This window comes from Ostrea edulis, chromosome 1 (genome assembly GCF_947568905.1).
Source record: "Ostrea edulis chromosome 1, xbOstEdul1.1, whole genome shotgun sequence".
Taxonomy (NCBI): domain Eukaryota; kingdom Metazoa; phylum Mollusca; class Bivalvia; order Ostreida; family Ostreidae; genus Ostrea; species Ostrea edulis.
The window spans coordinates 81,848,322-81,871,513 of record NC_079164.1 but is presented as its reverse complement, the minus strand read 5'-3'; the positions used below and the strand labels follow the sequence as shown (position 1 = coordinate 81,871,513).

General features: G+C 35.3%; 1 protein-coding gene across 4 annotated transcripts; it reads left to right on the top strand.

The window, feature by feature from the left end:
* The first annotated feature begins 3,940 nt into the window (after window positions 1-3,940).
* Window positions 3,941-22,149, top strand: LOC125678830 (uncharacterized). Of its 4 annotated transcripts, XR_008802477.1 has the most exons (8): window positions 3,947-4,116; window positions 6,694-6,770; window positions 9,985-10,069; window positions 10,209-10,311; window positions 12,474-12,653; window positions 15,898-16,428; window positions 18,044-20,159; window positions 20,197-22,149. XR_008802477.1 is itself a non-coding variant. In XM_048917540.2 (7 exons), exons 1-7 carry the CDS (start codon window positions 4,048-4,050, stop codon window positions 18,556-18,558), a joined length of 1,560 nt encoding a protein of 519 aa, XP_048773497.1. In that variant the 5' UTR covers window positions 3,947-4,047; the 3' UTR covers window positions 18,559-22,149. The 4 variants fall into 4 exon arrangements, 3 of the variants coding, with proteins under 3 accessions (XP_048773517.1, XP_048773497.1, XP_048773507.1); XM_048917540.2 differs by having other exon boundaries at window positions 18,044-22,149; XM_048917560.2 differs by lacking the exon at window positions 12,474-12,653 and having other exon boundaries at window positions 3,941-4,116; window positions 18,044-22,149.
* Window positions 22,150-23,192: the final 1,043 nt, after the last annotated feature.

Sequence of the window (23,192 nt, the reverse complement as noted above, 5' to 3'; positions counted from 1 at the left end):
TAGATAAAATGTTTTCATGATGGATGTCTCACGGACCCGGGGTTAAAAAAGACTGAGTTTGCAAGATGTCAGCTAAGATCTCTCTCTCTCTCTCTCTCTCGTCAACCCTATTATACAGAGTTTAGAGTTCATAATAGCACACATTCAATCACATGAACTATGAATTAAAAGGGGCCGTGCAATGACCCCCCCCCCCCCCACTTTTCACAGTTCTTCTGATGGCATATACATGTATACTTGCGCTACATACATATTCCTTTTCATTGTTCATACGAAAGTACAAAAGCCCCCCACCAGGACTTCACCCCCAGCCTCATAAAGTGGCGCCCCCCGTAACCGCAATTCTGGATCCGCCCCTGTCTTCCATTAGAAGAACCTTCTCTTCCAGACTTAAATTCGAGAAGTCTTGAATAAATCTTGTTTGCGTTTTTGTAGCACTTGTCGTTTTACGTGGTAGGGTTGCTAACCCTGCGCAAAACCCCCAGGACCGGACCCGGAGGACCGGTGGTTTTCCTTCCCCTAGTCACGTGTTCCAGTTTTTGCCATGTTACTCAGCTACCGAAGCATTTCCTGGGCCACCAACGGGTGTGTGTGACATGTGACTAGCTGACACAGCCTATTTGAGACGGTAGGCCAGGGCCGTAAATTAACCTTCAATTTGGAGGAGGCAGGAAATTAGGCGGGGGTCTGGGGGCCTGTGCGGCCCCCAGACGCTGAGCACATTTTGTGCACACTGAACACGTTTCGTGCAAAATCCTTGATTCTAGGGCCTTCTAAGATGTTACTTGACTAACTCATTCTAAAAGAAAGATTTGGAATGCTTTTTAAGGGAGGTATCATGTTCTTAGTTATTGGAAACAACATAAATTCTAATGAACTTTAAATTTTAATTTTTTTTGGCTCAAAAGTTGGAGGAGGCAGCTGCCTCCTCCGCCTCCATATAATTTACGGCCCTGTAGGCATTGACTCGAGGTTTGGATGGTGTAACTTAGTAACATCAGTAACACCCCCCCCCCCCCAACACCCCCCGAGACCTTCACCAGCCTTTCACCCCTAATAAGTTACAGGAAAGTTTTAAATCTCTGGATAAAAGCAGACTACAGATAACCACAGGTTTTAGTTATGTTACCTGTGATCAAAGCTTCAATGATTCAAACATTACCTGAATGATATTCATATAACGCAAAAATGTTGCGTTATAATGCGAAAGTTGAGTGTACATTTGCGAAAGTTTTACGCTATAACGGGATAGCTTTATGTTTATTCGTGAATTTTTTGCGATATAACGCGAAAGTTACGCATTTATTCTCAAAAGTTTCGAGCTTTCGCAAAACTTTAGCGTTATAACGCGAAAATTACGCGTTTACTCGAGAATTTTACACGTTAATTCTAATGCGAACTTTGTGTTTTTATTCGCGTCACCATGCAGGGAACAAAAAGCTACGAAAATGGGCTCTTTTTTTATTTTTACAAAAGAAATATTTAAACAATAGCCGAGTTCAACTTCGTTGCAACTCGGCTAATAAAAGGAAAAAATATCTAAGATAAAAAAATGTTCCCGGGGGGGGGGGGTGTCCTTTGTCCTATACTGCATCTTGGTTCAATTCAATTCCTAGTTTAAAACATGCCGCGGATCTAGATAGGGGTCCCCTGAATTTTGCAAAATATATACAATCGATGAATTATTACACTCATTAATGAGGACATAACCAAATCACAGAATTATCATGAAATGATTATGTAACAAAGTGTTCTCAAATTAATGTATACTGGAACTATTTGTTTGGTATCCTTCTCTCATTTATAATTTACATAATTACCAGTGATTGATGTAGCAATTTTATTCATACTTTATGTTTAACCATAAATTCGATTCGACTTATCTTTAAAAAATATTTACCCCTTTCACTATTTTGCCCCCAACAATCTTCTGTACAATATAAATCTAGTTAGCTTTGACTGACGATATCGTACGCTAGTACTGCACTGTCTTAAAGTCATCGATTTTGGCAGAGTTTGCCACTGCTTTGTTCATCATTAGAAATTGGTCGAAAAGAAATTGTACAATTATATGGCAGGGAAACCGAAGATTATTTTATTCAATTCTCTTCACATGACTAAACCGCCCCTCCCCTTTTTATGGCAGCTACATGAGTCAAGTAGTGGAAATGGAAGAATAAACCGGTGAGTTGAATCGGATGACCAATATGGAGCACCAAATTAACATAAACTCAAATAATTGAAGATATCTTCAATTATTTGAAGATATCATCAATTCAATTATTGCTCTCTTTAATTGAATTAATGCGCGCATTAAATCAATTATTGCTCTCATCAAATGAATTAATGTGCGCTTCAATTCAATTATTGCTCTCATCAATTGAATTAATGCGCGCATCAATTGAATTAATGAGAACAATAATTGATTTAATGCGCGCATTAATTCAATTATTGCTCTGAGAGCAAGAATAAATTTGATGCGCGCATTAATTCAATTATTGCTCTCTTTAATTCATTTGATGAGAGCTTCAATTTAGTAGAAGTATTGCTCGCAATAATTAATTTAGAGCTCGGTTTAAATAATTTGATGATCTCTTTAATTCAATTGAAGATATCTTTAAATCATTTACAATGCTTTTGTATAAGGAATTAATGAGCGCATCAATTCTTTTAAAGAGAGCAACAATTCAATTAAAGATATCATTAATTCAATTGTGGATATGTTGAATTGAAGATATTTTTAATTATATAGTTGCTCTCTCTAAAAGAATTATTGCTCTCTTCAAATGAATTAAAGATATTATTAATTCAATTGAAGAGAGCAATAATTGAATTAATGCGCGCATTAAATCAATTATTGCTATCATCAAATGAATTAATGCGCGCATCAATTCAATTATTGCTCTCATCAATTGATTTAATGCGCGCATTATATCAATTATTGCTCTCTTCAATTGAATTGTAGCGCGCATTAATTCAATTGTTGATATCATTAATTCATTTGAAGAGATCATTAATTCAATTGAAGCGCGCATCAATTCAGTTGAAGAATTAATGCTATCATCAATTCAATTAATGCGCGCAATAATTCAGAATTGAAGATATCATTGATTATTTGAAGAGATCTTTAATTAAATTGTTGCGCGCATCTAATGGATTGATGATATCTTCAAATAATTGAAGATATCTTTAATTATTTGAGTTTATGTTAATTTGGCGCTCCATAGACCAACCACCTCCTCCTCCTTGGGGTGGTGGATGTTATAGTGTTATTGAATTAAACTTTTTACGATTCCACTTTCTATTTGTGTGCTTTTTGCATCTTCGCTAGCCAAGGGTACCGATCCACGGTGTTTCTCTATTCTCTAGTGAATAGAGAAACACCGTTGATCGTCACCCTTGGCTAGCGAAGATGTCTTTTTGGGGAGGGGGATTTTTAGAACGTTTTTATTTCGACCCTCCCCCCCCTTCCGACGGAAAAAATCCTAGATCAGAGATGTAAGGTCCTAGATGTAAGGTTTAATTATATACATATTCTCTTTCCATGATAGCATTCGATTTTGCTGCTATCAAAAAAGGGAGCAACTAACCAATACATTTTACATTATAATATTTGTGTGAATAACTAACGTTTCATGTGAAAATAACGAAAAATTAACGCTTAAAAATGGTTTTCTACAATGTACAAGTCTAATCTAAAGATAAATGAAGTCAGAGCCTACTAGAATGGTAGAAACCCCTCCCCCCCTTAAAAAATTCCTGGATCCGCCCCTGTATATTTACAATATTAGTGAAAAATATTTAATGGATTTATATGGGTTTCTCCAGAGTAGAGGGAGGTTAATCCCTTAGTGGTGAATTTTATTATATGTTGGCAATCTCTTTTATATTTATGTTACGTTTTACCCTACAGCCAAACAAATCCGGAACAATGTACGGATTTGGGTTCAGTCTTGCAATTTGTTGCGGGACTGTGAAATATTGATGCGAGCACCTTGCTAAACGACGTCGACATTTGAAAGTGTATTTTAATCGAAAGAAAGAGAAATGTCTTTAGCCTTTGTTCAGCCACCACAGAAGAAGGGACCTCCTCCAAATCAAGCATCGATCCAGAAGGTTCGAACCATGTTTTCGTTGACTGTTAAGAAATGTTTGGCATTTCCATTATCTGGGTCATTGTGGGGAACGCGCTTTGAATTTAGCATATTGAAATGGTTTTCGTATTTTATATAAGGAAGTAAACTTGCAGTAATATTATGTAGATTTTGTTATGTATAATCTAAATGCAATGTTGTAATCACGGAGACTGTGTTATAAGTTCTTAAAATATCCCAATTTGATAGGCCTAATGTAGGCCTATATTTACTGTCTTGACTTAAGCCTGTAATAGGCTGTATTCAAAGTTTCCCTATTTTTTCTTTGATTAAAAATAGAATTAAAAACTAGGTATAACAAAGTCGCTTATAACAAAATTCTAGCTCTTATACTGAAGTAAATTGTATAAAATTCCATCGAATGACATAGTAGTAGTTTTATTCAGGCAGAACAATCATTTTTGTATAAAACATCAAGATATAAATAAATAAATACACAAGTCAATACACCAGTTTCGAGATACGAACTCTCCTGTGTAGGAGGTGCATTTAGTGGAACTTTGAATGCCTAAGTGAGACAGAGTGGACCTACAGTCAACGAGGAAGATGATGAAATGTATTAAAAGCGGCTTCTCTTTAAATATGTGAATGTGGGAAATACAAAATACTGTTGAAAGAAATCTTTTACTAAAGTGGAAACATAAAAACAATATCATATTTGCAAGTAATATCTTAGATATTGTACTTCTGACCAGCAAAATAATGTAAAATGATAAGAATTCTATGTATTTGATTACTCCCTAAATACTTATCACTTACTTAGTTTGTGTATCAGTCGAATTTGGGTTATCAAACAGCATATGAGAGACTGAGTACATTCACTTACGCTGTGATGCATATTTGTCCCACTCCCGCGTGTAAACAAATTATTTCGCGTCTCACTATGTACGAGAGTTCTCCTAAGGGAAATAACTCAGACGTATCTCGAAACCGGCATATTGTATAAAACTTAGCATACCAGATGTTATCACGGTCATTTTATCACAGTATTGTCATCACATACAAGATATTATCACAGCTGCACAAATATGTACTTATATCACAGTCTACCTAGGATAACCCATTAAAACAAAAATATTATTGCTTATTTCCACTGGGGTCCTTAAGAATTTTAATAAGAATAAATCTATAATCCATTATCACCAAGATTGATCACACCTGTCCACATTCAGGTAAGCTTCAGGTAGAAGTTGCGGGTAGATTTAATAGAACTGTTGATTAATACGGAAGTTCCAAGTTCCCCAAGAGTTATTTCCCTTTGTCGAACTCTTCCGTAAATTATGACGTAAAATATGATAACAGTGGGTACATTTGCTAATTACTATCGTTGTATTATTTCTTAAAAGATGATATCCAGAGTTTCTGAGACCATCCTATCTCAGGGAAAAGGCAACTTTAGTGAGTTTATGAGTATTGGATAACAAAATGGCTCAAACAAATATTGTTAATTGCCATCTTTCTTTGATAAAAGCGTCACTCATGTAAAAAAGGAAACAAATAATGATTCACTAGCCAATTTGATGATCTTATTCAAACAGATTGTGCTTGATATGGCCAGAGTATGCATACCAGTGATTGATATAAACAAAAGTTACGCTTTTATTACATTAATCGTACGTAATCGTTATGTACAAAGCCAGTCTACGATATAATGTATACATTGTGTACTCACCATACGTCATAAAATGCGAAAGAGTTCGACAAAGGGAAATAACTTTTGGGTAACTCGGAACTTGAACTCCACTTGTTTTTACATCATTCTGTTCAGGTGTTTGATATAATAAAAAAAGGGGGATATAAATTCTGTTGACACTACTGGGCTACTAAGTCGAACTATCTGCTTATTAACTTTCACTAGCCTGATCATGAGTTTTGCGATTGTTTTGGCTTTAGGCTAGTTCTTCAGGACAAGTTTTGGCACTGTTTTAACAGATGCACCTTAGTGGTACATGTATATCCTTTGTGGGAGCAAGTCTTTGTATCTAGTTTAAAGAAAGTTTATATAACTCCAAGCACAGATACATGGAATCTCCCACTGAAAGGTGAAAAATGGCTCTCTGACATGTCAGTAGTATTGTACAGGGCTCGAAATGAACATATGCACGTCAGTCTGTGATTGGTTTAAAAGTCTGGCGGACTGACTGACATTTGTCTTAGTCATTGCGATGGGACTGGTCAATTTTCTAAAGCATCATTTTTGAAAACATACTTATTATGGAATCTTAAACACACATTTGGCATTCCACCGTAGATATCAGGCAGACCAAATTAGTAAATATAAATCTCACATAAGTTACAATATTGTTTGAGGCATATCAAGTTAAATTCCTTTATTTTATTTTAATAACATGTCAAACAAAATATGTTTAATTATTTCTGAAAAACTCTGGTGGACTGGTGAATTTTTCTGCGGACTGGTTGGAATTATACCCTATCAGTCTGGCTGGACTGGTAACATAAAAAGTTAGTTTCAAGCCCTGATAATCGTGTTTCATATGTGAAATTTGTGGTGTATTTTACTTGCTTTTAAATGTTGTAGATGCTTGATGAAAATAACCAGTTGATACAGACCATTGTGGATTATCAGACGAAAGGGAAGGCATCAGAATGCATGCAGTAAGTGATTAGATTCATTTTATATTGACACAACTCTGTATTTCTGATAATGCATTGTATTGACCCATATATGGGGAAAATGAAAACCTACAAGCTAAAATCAGTGCTCTTTTGTTTATTTTAATCCCCCATGAGTACTGAGCCTTCTGGCCAACAAAGTCACTGATGTTGGCCTAATGATGCAATGGTAAAATACTATTTTATTTCATGCCAGTATCGATATCGGTATTCATTTATCAATAAACCTTTAATCATCCTTCAAAGTTTTAATCCCTTTCTTGCATTTCTAGTAAATACTCTAGTTGATTCAATGAAAGCTACAAATGTGCTTTTTAAGGTTAAATGCTAATCGATGATGTACAACATCAATGCCTCTGCTTGACATTTCAATCAGATACTTTAAAAGTATGATATTCAATGAAATGTACATGTCAATTTAGCATTACTTTTGTTAGAAGTTTTAGATTGCAACATTTATTTTTGAAATACTGGAATGCTAATTCATCAGGTTTTCCTAATATCTTTGTCTATTTGTGTCACCGTAATTATGCTATGCAAACCCTCTCAATCAATTCATTTGAAACCCCCTCAGTATTTTCTGGCTAATAGGGGTGAAATAAATCAAATCAGCACTTAATTACGAACATTGTTATTTTATTTTTCTACCCGATTGTAACTAGCTGCTGTTTCTTATTTTAATAGGTTACAAATCCCAGAAATGTAAAGTCATCTATTCATACCATACTCTATGTATCAGTTATTTATTGATCATAGATCAAAGTATCATATCGTTTCAAAAGAATCGGTATAGTATCGTTTCGTCTTTACCGGTATCCAGCCCTAGTCTTAACCCTGCTCCTACTAATCCACCACTTGTTTAGTGCAGGTCTTGATTTAAAGTCTTCTAATTTCTCACCACACATCTTTACTTGTAATCTTAATTCTGAGTGAAGCATTTATTTGATTCTGAATTTCTATTTTAAAAAAAAAAATATAAGGAAGAAAAGGACAGATAAAAACTGTTGAAATTGGTCACTCATGTGAATGTTTGTGTGATTTAGAGTGCAAATTAAAAAAAAATAACAAATGACGCATCACCAGGAATAAAAATGGAAATGAGACTAGGATGGTTTGCAAATCACCACTCTCTAACATTTTTTCAAGTTTTGACTATTTTCACTCGCAATTTTTTAAATCACCCACTTTTTGCGAGTATTTCTGACTAATTTCGACCCCTGGTTAAATATGTAAGAAACAATTTGCATATTCATCTGTTACTTGCCCCCTCTTCCAGGGGTAGACATTGGTTTCATACTTTCTGCTAGTCTGTGCTTCTGTCTGTCACAAAATCTTGTGAACGCTTCTCCTCTTATATCAGGCTGTCCAGCGGCCCTAAAATTCCTAATTTTTTTCAGTTTTGCTAAAATTCCTAAAAAAAATGTAAAATTCAAGGGGAAATCCTAAAAAAGCCCTTATTTTTCATGTCAATTCCTACTTTTTTATCAGTCTTGAAAAATCAAAATGCATTCATACAAAATGTGTGTTATTAACGTAGATCGCAGTTCTTATTCAGATAATGCTGATGCAGTGAAAGGCAGTTGACCTGTGGATCCATGTGTCAAGCTTGTTTATTGGTTGTGACTTTGTGATAAAGAGTTGAGATTTTAGGTTATAGCCAATAATAGCTGAGACCATGGAACACTGGAATACGCCTTTCCTGTACTTACATCTTATTTGTGTGTCATGTGAGTTTCTTTATTGTCAAATTTGACAAGGTAAGTCCTTTTAAATAATTAAAACTTCCGCAATTTGGTTAAAAATTAATAATTTTAGCCCTAATTTTTTAAAATTTTACCCCTAAAATTTGCCCTTATTTTTTGTCCAAGGGTGCTGGACAGCCTGTTATATGGCTTGTCGGATAGACTTGAAACTTTGTACAATGCTTCGTTGCCATTTATATATCCAATTCTTTTCTTTTCTTTGTTTTCCTTAAAGTTTTAGTGGATCTGAGGGTTTAAAATAGTTTGAACACTTCTCCTATGTTCCTTATCAGAGTGCATAATGTCTATGTTTTAGCTCATGCTTTCTCCTCCATACCATGCAGTACATTAAGGGGAAGAGGTTTCATTTGGAGCACTTCCAGTGTGGGGAGCTTGGGATACATTTGTTTTTCATAAAAACAATCTTTAGTTATTTAATGATGTTCACATTGTTCTGACCCAGGAATCTAATATTTTACCACAATTTACAGTGAGTGGATCAAAGAGGAGTGTTTTATAGCCTTTTTTTCATGTACAAGGGTATGTTCACTTTCTGACTGGTACTTCAGCATAACAGTCATTATTTTTGTGTCATATACAACATTGACATTGTTCACATCGATGTCAAATCTTTTTTCCATCCTTCTCTTCAATGCACAAAGTGCAGTTATGATGTCTATGTTTCTGCTCAATGCTTGCTTTCTCCTCCATACTGTACCATGCAGTACATGAAGGGGAGGGGGTGTATTTTGGAGCAATATCAATTTGGGAAGCTGGGGGGACATGTTTTTAACAAAAACAAATTATATTTATACCCCTTGCAATGAAGTTGTGGAGGATATGATGTTTTCAACCTGTCCATCTGTCCTGTTCTTGTCAGCACAACTCCTCTGAGACCGCTCAAAAGAATTTCATGAAACTTGTAGTTAATAAGGACACACTGTGTAGATGTATTCCCAGGATATTCTGATTCAATAATTTTTCTGGGAGTTATGCCCCTTTTGAACTTAGAATTTCGATCCCTTCTGTCCTGTTCTTGCAGTAATGCATAGCATTACCATTCATTATGTGAGGCATTGTCAAGCAATGTTGGAGCATGGGGTATGTGAGCTTGCTCACTTTTTCTTTCATTTCAAAATAACTTCTTAATTTGGAGATCAACCACTTTGTATCTGAAACTTGTGGTTCACTTTAAATGCTTACAGGGAAGTAAAGGATTGCATATTTAACTTTTATTAGGAAAGAACTCTGTATTTAGTCAGGAAATGACATGTATTTAGTCAAGAAATGTCATTTAGTTAGAAAAGGGCTCTGTATTTGGTTAGGAAAGGAAATTACATGCATTTAGTTATCATGTCTTTAGTTCATTGTTGTATTAATCTGAATATTTTGTAAGAATGTTTAGCCATTATTTATGTGCATGTTTTCATTTTTTTTTTTTTTTTTTTTGGCAGATATCAGCAGATGCTGCACCGAAATTTAGTTTATTTGGCGACCTTGGCAGATTCAAACCAGAATGTCGCCAATCAGCTCTTACCAGTAAGGACCTCCGAACATTCTGATACAGAAAGCACTTCAGAATTTTAGATAACAGTTACTTACCTGTTCATGAAAATATTGAAAGAAATTTACAGAAATAAAAAATAATTTGTTTTAAAACTTTGGTTTTTCCCTACAGGCTCTTGGGCAGTCCGGACAGGGAAACGCATCTTCTCAGCAGTCAAACCCTCAGATGAGTCAGATGAGACCCCCAGGCAACATGCCTAACCAGATGCCCCCTGGTAAGCCACACATTGACACTTTTTAAATGACCATATGTTGAAATAGTTACATCTAGGGAGTATGTTGAGAGAAAGGGGGTGGGGGACACCCAAAACCTTGTTTTTTACTGTATGTGTACTCATGTTAACATTTTATGTTTTGATGCCTTGAGTTGTATGTTTTGTGCTGAAAACCTAAAAAGGATAACATTTAGGAATGTTCAAGTGGAATACAAACTACGCTTGCTCATATGACACATCATGGTTCTGTGATTTTATGGACTGGATGCTGCACCTGACCTGACATATGTTTTGTGATTATGTAACTCTGGTTCAGGGTAATGAGTTTATTGTCTGTGCAGCTTTTTACAGGGCTGTCGCTAATTCAAGAATCTGCATCCTGGAAATTACTTTTGGATGCAATGAGGAGTCAGCGAACACATCCCAGGCTCAAGTGAAAACGAGACCTCCATCGATTGGGATGTTTAGGTCAAATGAGTCACTCGGGTGACCTACATGTGTTGCAGTTGATCAGCACCTGTCGTCTGTCGTGCATTAACAATGGAACATTTTGAACTTGTTATTGATAACTACAATTTAAATTTTTTTTTCAACTGGGTATGAAGCATCTTTTGATTAACCAATTTTTAAAAATCTTCTCTAAAGTTGCACGTCTGTAAGAAAAACTAAATGTATAGTGATTTAGAGCAGGCCTCTGCCACAGTTTTAAATTTCACGATCCCCAGATTAAAGTTTCTAACTCTGGGAAAGGGCCAAATGTGGTAACAATGTTTATGTGTAAACATTTAAATGAAATATTCTTTAATGCTATTGATACTTACTTGAAAGTAAATGGATATCTATAAGGAACAGGTAGTCCTTTATGAAAATTGTAAATTTCATTATCCCAGGGTAATTCATCCTCGTTGCCACATTAGAACTGCTTCTTGAACAAATTCCTAAAGTTTGTCACAGTGGTGTTTTGAACTGATCTTTTTCAATATTTTTTGTATTATAATATTTGGAATTATTCGACAAGTAAACAATCTACATGTTGTGAACTTGGCCTACTCGAATCATCTAATCAACGAGAAATGAATTAAAAATATTAACATATGAATGCATATTTATATGAAATAGTGAGGATTAAAAGAATTATCATAAATATAATATTTTTATCGCAAGTAAAGCTTCATAAATGATTATATGATCAAACATTTTATCTGGACATTAGACAGTTCACTAGCACCACTCGGGGCTCTTTGTATAATGTAGCGTAGTTTTCCAATGAATGGTGATTGCTTTTTTATACATCTGTCAAAGACGGGACATATTATGGTATGGCGTTGTCTGTCCGGACCTTGTAGACAAAATACAAAATAAACTTTGAGCTCTAGGATCTTACACTTTTGAAGATTTGATCCCCATGATGAGAGAAAGATGTGAATTGTTTTTCAAGGTCAAAGGTGAAGGTCGTAGTATCAGTTAATAGGAAAACCTTGTAGACAGAATACAGACCGAACTTTTGGAGCTAGGACCGTCAAACTTGGTACACATACTCCTCATGCCAAGTGGGGGACGTTTTTGTTCTTAAATGTCAAAGGTGAAGGTCATCATATCACCTAGTAGGAAAATCTTGTAGGCAGGATACAGACCGAACCGTTAGGGGTAGGACAGTCAAACTTGGTACACATACACCTTATGCGAAGTGGAGGCTGCCTATTGTTTCTCAAGGTCAAAGGTCAAGATCATTATATCACTTCGTAATAAAACCTTGTTTTTGTTACGGATACAGATATTGCCATGAAATTTAGTCACAAGCTACCTCATGGAGGAATATAAATTCATTTTGCATTTCAGCTGGATTGGTGCACCATGACTTACTTTATGGGTAAAAGTAGGTCAAAATATATTATGTAAAGACTTTCATCAGTATGGGTACTTTTGAGGGCATTTCATTTGTGTTTTAAGAACACATCTTGTATTACACTCCTGCTGAATATTAGAATTTAGCTTAGCTGTATTACATTTAGTTTCAGACAGAAATCAGGAACAAGAATGGTCATATGAATGTACATGCTTATCACATCTTCACTTACATTTTAAAGAGAATTTATGATAAAGCCTGATGAGACATTTGTATCTGAAAGAAATGACTCGGAGTTATATTTGTGTATACCAAGGTGGAGCACAAGGATCTGTCAATCATTACATGGGCGGAGCCAGTATGTCTCCACCGAACAGTATGTACTCTCAACAAGGTCCCGTGGGAGCCCCAGGACAGTCAGGTCCTGGGGGCTTCACACAGGGACCGATGCAGTCACCGATGAACCCGCCTAACCTGGTAACCTGTGGGAACTTCAGTGAGTGAATTACTGACCCTGGCTCTCTGCTAGACTTGCTCTGCTTACCTGTGTGTTGGTCTACACGGTGGTTTTATATTTGTATACTGTAGATTTCTCATATCATGCAAGTTTTTAATTAGGGTATATTCAACGTAAATTTGCGAGAACTTAGAATTACAATTACTATACTACTTACAAAAAAATTATCTACTGACAAATAAAAGCTTTGGTTTCATGAGAGAGGCTTCTCGCATATTAAAGCAATCATTATTTACTCGCATTTGATGCAGGAATCTGCAGCATACAGATACATACTGACTGTGCCTCTCTATTCGTTCACACACCTGTATACAGTTCAGTTATCTTCACTAGCCCCTACTTGTAATTAAACAAGGAATTGAAAATATATACATACAGTAAAAATAAAAAGACTCCATTTAATATGTAAGTTTGTATGTTAATCTATTGGTATGTGTGTAAAACGTGTAAACTAGACCGCTGTCAGTTTACGTGGATTTTACGTAGCAGACACGGTTCCTTGTTTAGAGGTCGAGAGGGCTTGATCTGGTTATTAATTACACAGTTCCTTGTTTAGAGGTTGAGAGGGCTTGGTCTGGTTATTAATAAATGCTGTGTATATGTTTTTTGAATGGATGAGCTGGGATGCTATATGTATAATATTTTGCTAACGAGAATATCAATTAACACTTTGCATTAGTGTAATATTAACATTTTAGCTAATTTTTCCCTCATATTATGCAAATAGACTTGTAAGAATTTATCTACAGAATTCAGTTTTAGAGTGTTTTCTCTGTCTTCTTTATTTCATAATCTTGTTTGAGTACTCATTTTATATTTTATCTATGTAGGAAACAATTGTTTATAATTATGTCTAATAAATGGTATTTCACCATTAATTGAAAAAAAAGAGCATCATTAAAGGGAATGCATAATTTGAATCAGATATTACAGATATTTGTTTCACTGCTGTTGCTGTGCATGAATTTCACCATTTCTGTATTTTATACAGAATGAATATTGTGTTAGTGATAGAAAGAATTGAATATCAGTGCACCAATTACAGTTTCCTGTATATTTCTGTAACAAATAAATGTGTGTGTATTTGTATAAACATGTAAACTACATAGATTTATATGTAAATGGAACTATCTAAGAGTTGATAGAAGTAATATATTTTGAAGTAATATATCTACATGTACTTCTCAAAAAATAAAGACCAGAAATTCTTTTTAACTCAACTGCATTTAAATATTAAGGTCATGGATTTTTGTTTTCACAGTTCTGAACTTCAGAACTACAGAATATTTTCAACTAAAGTAATACTACACAGATATGAGCGATACTTACTTTTTAATGAACATTTCAAATTTCATTGATATTGATTATATTGTGCCATTTGTCTGCGCTATACACCCCAAATTAACACAGGAATGTGGAAAAAGAGCTCTGTTAGCTTGTTACACAATTTCATGAAAAGAGTTTGAAATCTGATGGGTACCTCTCTCCAGGAGGTTACATACATGCCAACTTTCAAGAATTCCCATGGGGGATTTTTTCCAACATTCTAAATTCGCGACATTTTTTCGTGAAAAGAAATATTTATCTTCTGAAAGAAAATATCGATCTAATCGTTGTACATGCATCATATGTTAACACACGTCTCCATGAGTAAAAAGTTCTCGAGAGGGACGTTAAACAAGATGCAATGTACAATCAGTCATATATCAACAACATATCAAGTGTGTTTTATTCTTCATTAACTTCAACAAAACTATAAAAAACACACTTTAAAAGATATACATATAATTGTTTTATTATAATGGTGAACTATTCAGCAAAAAGTTAAAGATATAAACTAATAAAGCCCCCAACAACAAGTTACAAATTTTTGATAATTTTAAAGTTGCAATACTTTGACACCATAACATGACTTGACTGGATATCAAAATTTGAATTAAAGTACATGCATATAGGCGATTTTGCTACTTGTAAATATGGCCTTGCAGTATCCGGTGAAACTATCCGCAACCAGAAAAGGAGTACTCTGCTCTGCCGTGAAGTTCGTGAACAATCCTCTGCATGCATGACATCTGAAATAATTACAAGAAAAAAATCATAAAACTATAGTTTTTGATGGTAAATTTAGGCTGCTTGCTAATATCAAATTTGACAACAATAGAATTTAACTAACTTACCAGTAGTAACAGACCTGTGTGAATTACAAATTACACATTCTATTGAATACTAGGCCCCCTATAATTTTGGAATTCATTGCTATAGATCAGGATGTATAACTGAAAAAAATAGGATTTGATGTACCTAGTGCATGTCCCCAAATTTGTTTGGTGGTGTAACTATTGTAGTTGTCCTTGATGGACGTTTGTGTAAAGAATATGTCAATTTGAAATCCATCTTCCCAAATAATCTATCAAAACATGCTCCTCACTGTCCAATGAAAACCCCAACACAGGCAGACAAGGTAAATTAAACCGATACCACGCAACACAGGTAAACAGCAATGGCTGACTATTATCCTGATTTCTGATTGGCTAGTCAAAAAGAAATGGCACAGGATTTCAATTCGTGTTGGAAATAGGGGTTTGTTGTCATAAATCGGGGAAACTTTTTACAAAAATGAGATATCTAGGTTTATTGCTTTCCCTATTGGAAAAGTGGGAATCATGCTTAAAATTGGGAAAATCCTGCCTAAATCGGGAAAGTTGGCATGTATGGGTTAAATTTGTGGTAGTACAAAAATGACCCAGGTTGAGTCTCTGTGACAGGGGTGTAACAGAGTCCCAGTTTAGTCCCCTTCACCATGCATTGATCTGTAATGATGTTCATTGAACTGGGTCCGTCCTTTTAGTTAATTGAAATATTTATGCACTGATCTTAAAGATGAACAACGTTGAGATTTACATTGCATTATGGGAAATTCTAGAAATTTTGTATGTTATTTTTAATGTAAAACTGCAAACATGTAATTTTTACTAAGTATTGATGAATAATGTTACATTTAATCTTGTTGTAAATGTTTACTCTTCAAATCTTAGATTTTGTTTCTTTTGAACCTAAGATAATATATCAATTATATTTTTCTATGATTATTGTAATTATTTTGATATAAATTTACATTTGATGTGTTTATTTTAAGGCTATTGTCACCATTTTATTTTATTTTAAGGCTGTTGTCACCATTTTATTTTATTTTAAGGCTATTGTCACCGTTTTATTTTTTTAGGTCAGGGACAACAGAATTACAATATGCAGCATGGCAACTATGGAAATCAGCCAGGTGTTCAGCCAGTGATGTCACAACAGCAGCCGGGAATGACCCAACAACAACCAATGATGTCACAAGGCCAGCAGCCAATGATGTCACAAGGCCAGCAGCCAATGATGCCACAGAATCAACAACAGATGATGTCTCAAAATCAGCAACCAATGATGCCACAGAGTCAGCAACAATCATTGGGATCTCAGAATCAACAGCCAATGGTGTCGCAGAATCAGCAGCCATTAGCTGCACAGAATCAACAACAACCTCCAATGATGTCACAAAATCAGCCACAGCCAATGATGTCGCAGAATCAGCCACAGCCAGTGATGTCACAGAATCAACAACAGCCAATGGGCTCACAGGGCCAGCAGCCCATGATGCCCTCTCAAGGAATGATGTCTGCTGGAAACAGAATGGCAAGCCAAGGAGGACAGATGATCAACCCGCAGATGCCCATGCAGGCTGGATACAATCGTCAGCGTCCACAGCAAGGTACCAGCCATTTTCAGCTTTAGAATATCATTAGTGATATGATCAGTTACAGTTTAGCTGTGCTGTCAGAAGAATTAACTCACAGTTTTCCAAAAACTTTTTAAAAAAATACTTCTGATGTTCGTTGATTCACATATGGTGGTTTTTCTACTTAACTATGTCGATATAGAAAAAAATAACACTTCTTTCAGATGCAAATTATTAACTGTAGATTCATTATTGAAATAGCTTGTGACCGCTTCTCCTCCTATATGGCATATCAGATAGACTTAAAAATTTTAAAAATACTTCACTGCCATTTGCAAATCTGCATATTGTAGGAACAGGAGGATCCAATTGTTTTCCGTAAAGTTATAGTGGATCTGAGGGGTGGAGGGTGTAAAATTGTTTGTGAACACTTCTGCTATGTGGCTTATGGGAGTTCATAATGTGTATGTGCCTGCTCAGGCTTTCTCTTCCATTCTATGCAGTACATTAAGGGGAGGTTTCATTAGGAGCACTTCCAATTTGGGGAGCTGGGGAGACATTTGTTTTTCATAAAAACAATCTCTAGTTTAACATTGGTGTCATATGAGAAATATATGATCCCCTTTTTTTTAAGAACCAGAAGGGAACAGATTATAAAATCAATATACAAGTATCCATGTGTACTGTAACTAAGGGTTTGTTCATAATGGCCGAGGAAGGGTGACAGTAAGATTTAAAATTCCTAAGATACAAGGTTACTTATTGTTTATTTGTTACACAAACAATTTCATGTAGCATAATAAAATTTGTTTGCTCCTTACCTCATGGTACTCAGGTGAGTGATGTAGCCCATGAGCGTCTTGTCTCCAAAAACAACAACTATTGTGACAAGTTGAGTCTAATGAAATATAATAGAAAACTTCAGCCCACTCTTTTAGAATTGCTCCAATATTTTGGAAACAGTTGAGATTCCTTTATATCTTCATGCTCCTTGTGACAATGCATGTCTAATAGTATGTAAGAGAAACCTGAGAGGAACCATATCCAGCGTTGCACTTCTGGAAATATTCCAATGTCTAGAAAACCACCGAGATCCCCGCCCCTAAACCATACATATCTTCTTGTTCCTTGTTACAGGGTTAGTTTTATGGTTTATAACAGAAATCCCAGGGAAGCTATGCCCTTTCCGATATAGTCTAGTGTCTTAAAAATGATTTGAGATCTCAAAACCAAGCATTTTCTTGTTCCTTGTGGCAAGGTGAGTTCAATGGTATAAAACTGAAGGAGGATAGAGGGCATCTCAAGTCTAACCGTTTCAGTGAACTATGAAATTATTTGTGAATTGTTGAGAATGATTGCTCAAGTAAGTGTTGTGGCCCATTGGCCTCTTGTATGGTCTGTCAGACTATTGCATTTCACTTGATGTACTCTGAAATTCCTGTTCTTGGGATTTTTATTTCAATATAAAAGACAGCTTTTCTATGAAATTATAGAAAATATAATTCATTCTCCTTCCTGGCAGGTTATATTGAAAGTTCAAGTTCAGGGTCAAAATGGCCATATGTTTTGATCAAATATGCCATGAGTCAAGTAATTCATGTTAGTGACTTACTTTTTAATGCTATCATATATTTTTTTCTATTTACAGGGCAATATCAACAAAACTACCAAGGGCAACAGCCATATAATAATCAATCTCAGTACCCACAAGGTCAAGGCCAACAAAATTTCCCCCAGGGCCATGGTTACACCCAAAACATGCAACAGAATCAGTATGGGGCTTACCAAGGGCAAAACAACCCACAAAGATATGCCCAATTCAGAAGCCCCTCTAACATGGGAGGTCAAATTAATCCAGGTCAAATACCCAGTCAGATGTCGGGCCAGGGACAAATGACAAACCAAACTCAGATGGGAGGACCAGGACCAATGCCCTCTCCGCAAAATTCCATGGGAACACAAGGTCCAATGCCAAATCAAGGTGGTCAGAATCCAATGTCTGGTCAAGGAGGAATGCCAAATCCAGGCCAGGGGCCTTCAGGTCCATCTCCTATGGCAAACCCCGGGCAGCAAGGAGGGTCGCTGCCCGGACAGAATCCTGGGAATCCAATGCCGGGACAGGGACAGATGAACAACTATGGCTACCAGCAGAATCAGTTTTAACTACTTGCTGATTTTGAGAGGGTCTGTATAGAGGAAGAGTCTGATGAGGAAAAAGATTATTGGTGAATTTGAAAAAAAATTCTGGAGTTGCTTTTGTTGTGCAGCTATTTTGAGTCTGTAATCAAAGAACAAATTTTTGTAGTTTTGTGACATGCTCTAAACTCAAAATCAAAGATCTCATGTACAGTATGGATGAGTACTTAGTTTGTAATTCATTTAATTCCAGAATTTTTGTTTGTGCTGTAATTTTCTGTAGATAATGTATAAATGACTGTGAAATCATTTTTAATGTGGTTTCAATTTTGCACTTTCTCTATATCTATGAACAACCATGATCAATTCTTTTGTAAGTAATGGTAACTTTTCAATGAAATGATTGATTTGATAAAACATGAAAATTGACAACTACATAAACAAATGATTTCACAGCTATTGGTCAGTAGGTAGTTATAGGTGATAGTTTTTGCTGCCATACACAGTGCATGTTTTATTACAATATTGTGGTGCTATATATAAATTTTGCTCTGACACTTGATTCAAAATTAGAAGGAAGACTTTCTTTAAGTTTGTTGTGTTGCCTATTTCCCCCCTAAACTACAAGATCACTGGTTATATATAATTTTAAGGTGATAATCACTATTCTTTGTCGAAAACAGAACTGTGTTTAACTTTTAGACTTTGTTTAGTAGAGAATCCAGTAATGAAAAATGAAATGGAGCTGCATTGTCATTGTAGTATTATTTTACTGTAAATATGACTTTTTATTTTTTAATTATATTCCTTATAAATTGCATTATTTCATGTTGGGAATATGGCTTTCATATAGCCTCAAAAAAAAAATTATCTTGTTCTTGGGCCATTAGATGCAGCAGACGGATAATGATGCTGCCACATTTTACTTTTCCACACAGAAACCAATTTTAATTCCTTTGCGTGTACGTATATACTTACTGTAGTAATAAATTACATAACTATATATATATATGCATCAAAGTATTCAAAGTGGATGTTGATTTTCTTCTTAAGCAATTTTAAATTGTATTAAAAAAAAAATTAGTTTTTTTTTTAAATGTGCTGATGCAATTGTCTATTTTGGCACATTCAAATTACATGTGGGTAGGTCTGAAAACCAGATAATCAACTTTTTGGGGCCCAAGGGTGCTTTCATTTAATCAGTACAGTGTAGTGATGAGACTACAGAGAATCTCGTGGTAACTTAAATATTTTTACATCATATTGATGTGTTGATAAATATACGCGTTGCGTAGTCTTGATCAAAGCAATTTTTTATTGTTACGAATATTCATATACATTGCATAGCATTAAAAAACGAATTTGTGTTATAAATGGTAGAAAGATTTGATTGTTGGAAATACTTTGCATTGTGACTGTAGATTGTAAGGATTTGCTTTTTTCTATTTAGAATTCAAGTTGAAAAGCTATGTGGCCCAGGCCTAGTAAAGATGTGCCATTGAATGTAAATTGAGTGTTGAGAAGTGGAATGCACTGAAGCATGCTTTACCCTGAATTTTATTTCAGTAATACTGGGGACTCGGATGACTGACTTTTATTTCAGTAATACTGGGGACTCGGATGACTGAGTTTATTCCAGTAATACTGGGGACTCAGATGACTGAGTTTTATTTCAGTAATACTGGGGACTCGGATGACTGAGTTTTATTTCAGTAATACTGGGGACTCGGATGACTGAGTTTATTTCAGTAATACTGGGGACGCGGATGACTGAGTTTTATTTCAGTAATGCTGGGGACTCGGATGACTGAGTTTATTTCAGTAATACTGGGGACTCGGATGACTGAGTTTATTTCAGTAATACTGGGGACTTGGATGACTGACTTTTATTTCAGTAATACTGGGGACTCGGATGACTGAGTTTATTTCAGTAATACTGGGGACTCGGATGACTGATTGGATCATTAGTATGTTTTATATGCTGACTCAGCTGGGTACGTGAATTATTGTAAGACTGTCACTAGAGTCAGTGATAAATGGAAGTCTTGCATGTGGCAGACTATTATTTTGTTGGAGGATGTAATCTATTTCAGCTCACATGTGCCTATGAATAAAGGTTCGTGTGTGCTTTTCTGATTGAAGTTTGTTGTCTCTAGATATACAGGTGTCTCTAGGCTGTGCACATTCGTTTATTGTTTCTCCAGAATGAAGTCCCCTAATTTTCTTCTGAAAGAGTTGTAAATTATACAGTGTCCAGTTAGATAAAAAGGTCGCAGGTACTGAAATTCGGATATGGTCATACAATGTCCAGTTTTCCCTGGGGTAGTGGTATGTTTTTCACCATGCTTGTTATAAACATTCCTCAGAAACACCTGGAAATGTTTGTTTACCTACTCCCAACTCTATCGTAAAAATTTGGATTTCTAGGTGTTTTTTTCTTCATATTTACTTTTAAGCAAGCATTTGAATGTGATATGATGGGGTTAACATTCAAAATTGTAGCTAGATCTAGTTGTGGTGATTATCAATTCAGCATTCCAATGGACGCAACAATTTCCTGACTTGACAACTAGCATGGACATTTGTGTCATTGCAACACATCTAGTACAAATTGTCTTTGAAGTTCGATATTTTACTTGAGTCGCATTTAAATTCATGTGTGACGAATATGATGCCCCTTTTTTACATTGGAATTGTAGGTGATTAAACAGACTGTTGGTTTTTGTTAATCAGGCGAGCAGTGTGGTGGATAACTGTCTTGTAATTGTGTATAAATGTTTGGTGGTGGTATATTACTTGTAGACTTGTGTTCTGAAAAGATTATACATTTATAATTTCAAATGGAAGTTTGAACAGTGTTCAGTGAAAATGATATACATGTATCTCACAACGATAAGTATAGAAGGTTGTAAATTTTGATGGTGAGAATTTACATATCCAGAGTTAGACTTATAGTAAATAAATAAAAATTATCCATTCCAGGAATTTTTTTTTTTAGTGTCATATCTGTTACACGTTAACACTGCAACATTAAGAATTATTTTTTCCCTTTTACATGTACAATAGAAGTCTGATACATTAACCGAACAATGCTTGCCAGTGTAATGTGTCATTCACACCATAAAGAAATTACACAACCCAAATAAAAGTAGGCTATCCATTCTCATTTTTCAAGAAATTGAAACTTCAAAAGCATTAAGACCAAATTTCTCAAAATAAATCTTGAAGATAAAATTTTCAATTGAGATTCAAACACAGCCAGATTTTCAGACAACACTTTTACTGCTTGACCATCAATAATGAACAATTGGGATTAGGGGGTGTATCAGGCTTCATTGTACTGTACAGTGAATTTAATGTATGGTGAATTGATTTGTTGGGATTTACTTTGAAATAGACTATATTTACTTGTCCGACTGATAAAAGAGGGAGCAAAAATGTTTTGAGGGATTATTTCATAGTGCGAAGTTGAACTTTGCAGAACAAAATGTGGTATAAAAGTCTGACACGTGTGATGGGATTCACTTGTAACCTGTTTTATAAATGTAAAGTAACTGTTGTCTGAACAAGTATGTGTATGTATTTATAGAGATAATTAAACTTTGTGGTAGAAAATGATTCTGTTTTGTTTCTTTGAGCAAAATTCTACAGGATAGTATTGGGGATCTTTTTAGTGGATTCACGTCCACGTCAAACCCAAAATGTAAGCACAGGTAGGGATTGGTCTCTCTCCAAATGCTCAGCATTTAGAAGGGTCTTTCATATACCCTATAGCAGGTGTTTTCCGTGGGATGATAAATTTGGCTTATTTTAGTGGTTAGATAGCTTTCCGCCAAAATTTCACTCGCCAAATATGCACCCATTGCGACATCCATATTTGCAAGAGAGATAACTCTTCCTTGTCCACCAAATATTTATTCCATTAAAATTATTAGCATACCTTTGAGCAAGCAAATTGCCTGATTTTAGACCAATGGGGGGAAAAAAGCTACACGGTATTACCTTAGAATTTGAGGCCCATGTTGCTGCAGGGTTTGGCACCTTGAAGGGCCTTAACTATGACAGCTTTGTGCACTAAGCAAAAGTCTAAATACTTCACCTACAGTACGGGTTCTCTAAATAACTGCATAGAGTAAATATCCAATCATCATTTAGATGTATAATTATTCAAGTATGTTCCATCAAATTTTCTGGTCTATTATCTTGTCAATGGATCTGGTAGGAAAGTAATTCTTTTTGCATGTTGTAATGCAGTGATCAATCTCAATCATATGCAGGTAAAAAAAAAATTCAAGCGAATAACCAGAGGTGAGACCAGTGTCTAGATGGATTAGGCATCCCCTGTTGACCGGTCATTACCCTCTATGAGCCCTTTATCTTGATCAGGTAAATGTAATGGTCAAAATTAGTACGTATAGGATGGCCTCAGATAGCATTCAACTTAATGATAGGTTGTATTTGCAAATAAAGTAAATGAAGTGCTGACTTTAAATGGGACTGTTGAAACCTCTGTAACATCAACTAATTTGTCAGTAGCCCATGCATATCAGTTTACCAATTGACCATACACAGAACATGCTCTAGGATGTGTATCAATTTAGTTTGGAAATATAAACACCACATGCAGCCGATAATGGAATATTGCTGGATAAATACGGGAA